The sequence below is a fragment of the Chinchilla lanigera genome, unplaced genomic scaffold, assembly GCF_000276665.1.
Source record: "Chinchilla lanigera isolate Chin_1 unplaced genomic scaffold, ChiLan1.0 scaffold00176, whole genome shotgun sequence".
Taxonomy (NCBI): domain Eukaryota; kingdom Metazoa; phylum Chordata; class Mammalia; order Rodentia; family Chinchillidae; genus Chinchilla; species Chinchilla lanigera.
This window is the reverse complement of record NW_004955577.1, coordinates 967,106-971,698: the sequence shown is the minus strand read 5'-3', so window position 1 is coordinate 971,698 and position 4,593 is coordinate 967,106. Positions and strand designations below refer to the sequence as shown.

At 47.7% G+C, this 4,593-nt stretch overlaps 1 protein-coding gene across 2 annotated transcripts in view; it reads right to left on the bottom strand.

Moving 5' to 3' along the window:
* The window catches only part of Tnfrsf13b (tumor necrosis factor receptor superfamily, member 13B), a gene marked incomplete at its 3' end in the record, with an annotated part of 41,087 nt that continues 36,494 nt past the window's right edge, over window positions 1-4,593 (bottom strand). For both annotated transcript variants that reach the window (XM_013509632.1, XM_013509634.1), the window contains 2 exon segments: window positions 1-109; window positions 555-740. In XM_013509632.1, the coding sequence (XP_013365086.1) occupies window positions 1-109; window positions 555-740 (295 nt within the window).

Here is a 4,593-nt window from a genome sequence, read left to right as displayed (position 1 = left end):
CCGCCCGCGCTCTCCTGGGTGGGCGCCCTGCGCTCCGGGAAGCAGAAGCTGCACGTCTCCACCGGCTCGGGCGCCGCGCCCGCAGCGCCACCAGCTTCCGCCGCAGGGTCTGTGGGGACAAAGAGGGGTCGGCTGGCCGCGCAGCCTGGACTCAAGCCGTCTCCGGGTCCAGAAGGGCCACCGGGCGCCCTCGGGCTCGCCCAGTTCACGCTCTGACGCGGGCACACTCAGACTTCCGGGTCTTGCCCTCCCCTCCGCTCCGCCCCAAACCGGCTCCCGCCGCACCCCAGGCCGGCCCGCAGCGCTGCAGGACGCCCTCCCGCTCCCGCCTCTCACCTCCTGGGTCGGCCCCTCGGGTGGGGTGACCGCTCGCACCCACCAGGCCCCCTCCCACGTGACTTAAGGTGGTTTAAACATCGGTAAACTGTGCGGGCACCTCTCCCGGAAACGTCTGGCAAAATGCTGTGCGTGTGGAAGCAAGGGCAGGGGCTGACTGCGGGGGTGACCCAGGGCTTGTCACGGGCAGCATCCCGCAGCCTCGTTTAAACGCTTACCGTGCAAGGACTTGTCCCGGGCTCTGCACCGGCCTGTGGGCGGCAGGCTGGACAGCGCGTCACCCCTTCTCTTGAGGAAGCAGGCCACCGCCACCAGGAAGCAGCAGATGATGGCGCAGAGACACAGCCCCAGCGTGCAGTAGACCAGGGCCAGCTGGTCGCTGCTCAGCTTTGGTCCTAGCGGGGCTGAGAGAGAGCGGAGACCTGGTTGGGGAGCAGTCTCTCCCCAGGGCCCTCCACCATCCACAGCCCATACCCCCGGGCCCATTGCCATAGTCCTCTCCCGGTTAGGCCCGAGCAGTCCACACGGCCAGCGCCAGCCCTGGCCTCCTCTGGCTGATGGAGAGGCGAATTCCTTTCCTGACCTGAGGCCTGGCTGGCACTTTCTGGAGGAGGATTTGACTCCTCCCCTCCTGCTCCCCCACTGGCCTGGGAGCCAACTGAATGCAGGGAGCATCTGGGACCCCACCTTGCCGCCACACACACCAGCACAGCAGAGAAAGGAAGCCAGCACAAGACTGCTCCTGAGTGGAAATAGGATGCTGTGTTCACGCTAGGAGAAGACGTGTACGTTTCAGATGTTTTCAGCATGAGGTTTAAGCATACAGACCACACTCTGCAGCTGTGACAGTGTGTGTTCAAAGCTGGGCCTCCAGGGACTCTGTCCCTAGCACTGTCCTCTCTCACCCCATGAAAGACCCCGAGGGTGATCAGTGGATCTGCCCAGCTGAACCTCACCCCACAGAGCAGTGAGCAGTGGTAAAGTGGCTGCGGATTTTAGGGCGCTGAGCTTCGAGTGGCTACAAGCCGATGCCTGACAGGCACAGAGCCTTTGCCCCTGAGCAAGTGAGGACCTGTCCCTGCCTATCTTTGCTTTTCCTGCTCAGACCACTGACTTGCATTTTCCTGTTAGGAATGAAAATATTTCCTGCTTGGAGACCTGCTCATAGATATTCTTTTCCAAGCCTCTGAACTAAGAGGAAAAATACACATTAAAACTACAAAAAAGTCACTTGCTACCTGCCACACAAAGGTATCAGAAAACAGGGGCCTGATCTTCAGGAATCCTGGTGAGCTGCCCCTGCACCTCCCTGACCAGCATGTGGGCAGGCAGAGCCCTGGTCACCTTCTTGGGCCTCAGTGGCTACTCCCTGCACCTCCTGCTGAGGGCACTGGGCTGAAACTAGCACAGCAGCCTCAGGGGCTCCACCCTCACCTCTTCCCTGCCAGCTTGGGAACTGAGCAGGGTCCTGGGCAAACTCTGAAGCCTCGGTGACTACAACCTGCACCCCGTCCACCCTTGTGGAAGCTGGGCTGAACCCTGGACAGCTTCAGGAACTCCAGTGAGTCTCCCCTGCCACTCCCTTACTAGTCTGCGAGCCAACTGAATGCAGGGAGCATCTGGGACCCCACCTTGCTGCCACACACACCAGCACAGGAGCCATGCTGAGCACTGGAGAACTTCAGATCCTTGCCCTGCCACTCCCACCCCATCGTAGGAGTGAGGCTGAGCTCCAGGAAACCTCTGAATCTTCAAAAATGACAAAACAAAGGAGCAAAATGTAATCTCAGACCTCTTCCCTACCCAGAACAAGTCCAGGAGACTTCAACACAGAAGAGCCTGGAAATCATACACCTGAAATTTCTGAAATGATACCAACTGAAGTAAAGGAACAACTGCATCAGGCCATAGAAGACATCAGAGCAGAAATAATCTCTCAAGGGCCAGGGATATAGCTCAGTGGCACAGTGCCTGCTTGGCAAGTGCAAGGTCCTGAGTTTGATTCCTGCCACCAAAAAAAAAGAAAAGAAATAATCTCTCAGGAAAGATAAGAAATGACAACAATAATGAAAGAATTGCTCAGCACATCCAAAGAAGACATTGGTAAGAAAATAGAGGAGCCTAGAAAACTCATGGAAACCTTGAGTGAATGATATAGAGAACTAGAATGCATGAAACAGATTCAAACAGATATCCAGGCAATTAAAAATTCCATTGAAAGCTGGCAAAACTGCCTGAAGGAAGCTGAAGATAGACTTTCAGACCTTGAAGACAGCATTGCCACTAATGAAACCTGAAAGGAAGGATCTCTTAAAAATAATAAGGAACCGGGAAATAACAATTCAACAACTGCAAGACAAAGTAAAGAAAAACAATATAAGATTAATAGGTATCAACAAAACAGCAGGGGTCAACACAAATGACATAAAAAGACTATTTGCAGAAATAATAGCAGAAAATTTCCCAGGCATGGAAAAAGAATTGGACATACAGATAAGTGAAGCATATAGAACTCCAATTTACCATAACCAAAATAAATCTACACCCAGACTTATAGTGATCAAGATCCCAGAAACTCAACAAGAGATTAGAATATTAAAAGCTGTTAGAGAAAAAAAAACAGATCACCTAAAAAGGAGAGCCCATCAGAATCATGGCAGATTTCTCAACACAAACCATCAAGTCAAGGAGAGCTTGGAGTGAAATATTTCAGGTAGTGAAAGAAAACTTCCAACCCAGATTGCTGTACCCTGTTAAACTATCCTTCAGATTTAATGGAGAAATAAAATGTTTTCATGATGAAGAACAACTGAAGAAATTCATGAGCACAAAAGCAATCCTACAAAGAGTTCTAAAAGATATTCTGCAAAGAGATAAAACAGACCACAACTTCAAGAACAGCAACACAAAAAACCACCAGAACAAGCAATTAAACAGAGGGAAACAAGGGGAACTAACAGCAGGAAAACAACAGGACAAAGATAAGCCAACACATATCACTTATAACCATCAGTGTAAATGGTCTCAATGCACCAATCAAAACAAGCAGACTGGCAGAGTGGATCAAGAAACAAACCCCAACTATATGCTGAATAGAAGAAACACATTTAACTCAAAAGGAAATTCATAGACTGAAAATTAAACGATGGAAAACAACACTCCATGCGACAAGAACCCAGAAAAAAAGCAAGTGTAGCTATTCTGTTTGCAGACAATGTGAACTTCAAACCAAGAACAATCAAAAGAGGTAAAGAAGGTCACTACATACTTGTGAGGGGAAAACTGCAAGAGGAAGAGATAACAATCATAAACATCTATGCACCCAGTCCAGGAGTACCCAATTATATAAGACAAATTTTAACAGACATGAAAAATGAAATAAGCAAAAACACAGTCATAACAGCGGACTCTTTAACACCTCATTGTCATAAAGAGGTAGATCAACTACACAAAAAATCAGCAAAGAAGTGACACAACTAAACTTGTGAGCAAATGGACTTAGTAGACCTTTACAGAGTGTTCTATCCAACAGCATCAGAATACACATTCTTCACAGCTACACATGGGATGTTCTCTAAAACAGACCATATGCTAGCACATAGAACATGCTTAAGTAAATGGAAAGGAACTGAAATTATCCCATGCATACTATCAGACCATAGTGCAGTGAAATGAAATTAATGAGAAAAGAAATCACAAAAACTCCATAAACATATGGAAATTAAATAACACCCTCCTGAGCAACCAATGGGTCACAGATGAAATCAAAGTAGAAATTAAACACTATTTACAATCAAATGAAAATGCAGACACAACTTATAGGAACCTGTGGGACACAATGAAAGCAGTCCTCAGAGGGAAATTTATAGTGGTGAAGTCTTACCTCAGGAAAACAGAATGAGCACAAATCAACAATCTTATGCTGCACCTCAAGCTTCTAGAAAAAGGACAGCAAGTCAAACACAAAGCCCAAAGAAGACAGGAAATTATAAAGCTCAGGGCAGAAATTAATGCAGTGGAAACTAAAAAAATTCAGAGAATTAATGAATCAAGGAGTTGGTTCTTTGAAAGAATAAATAAAATAGATAAACCCCTAGCCAACCTTATCAAAAAAAGGAAAGAAAAAACTGAAATACATGCAATAAGGAATGAAGGGATGAAATCACTACAGATCCTGAAGAAATTCAGAAGATCATCAATACCTACTTTGGAAATCTTTACTCTCAGGATGGAAAACAGAGGAAATGGATAGGTTTC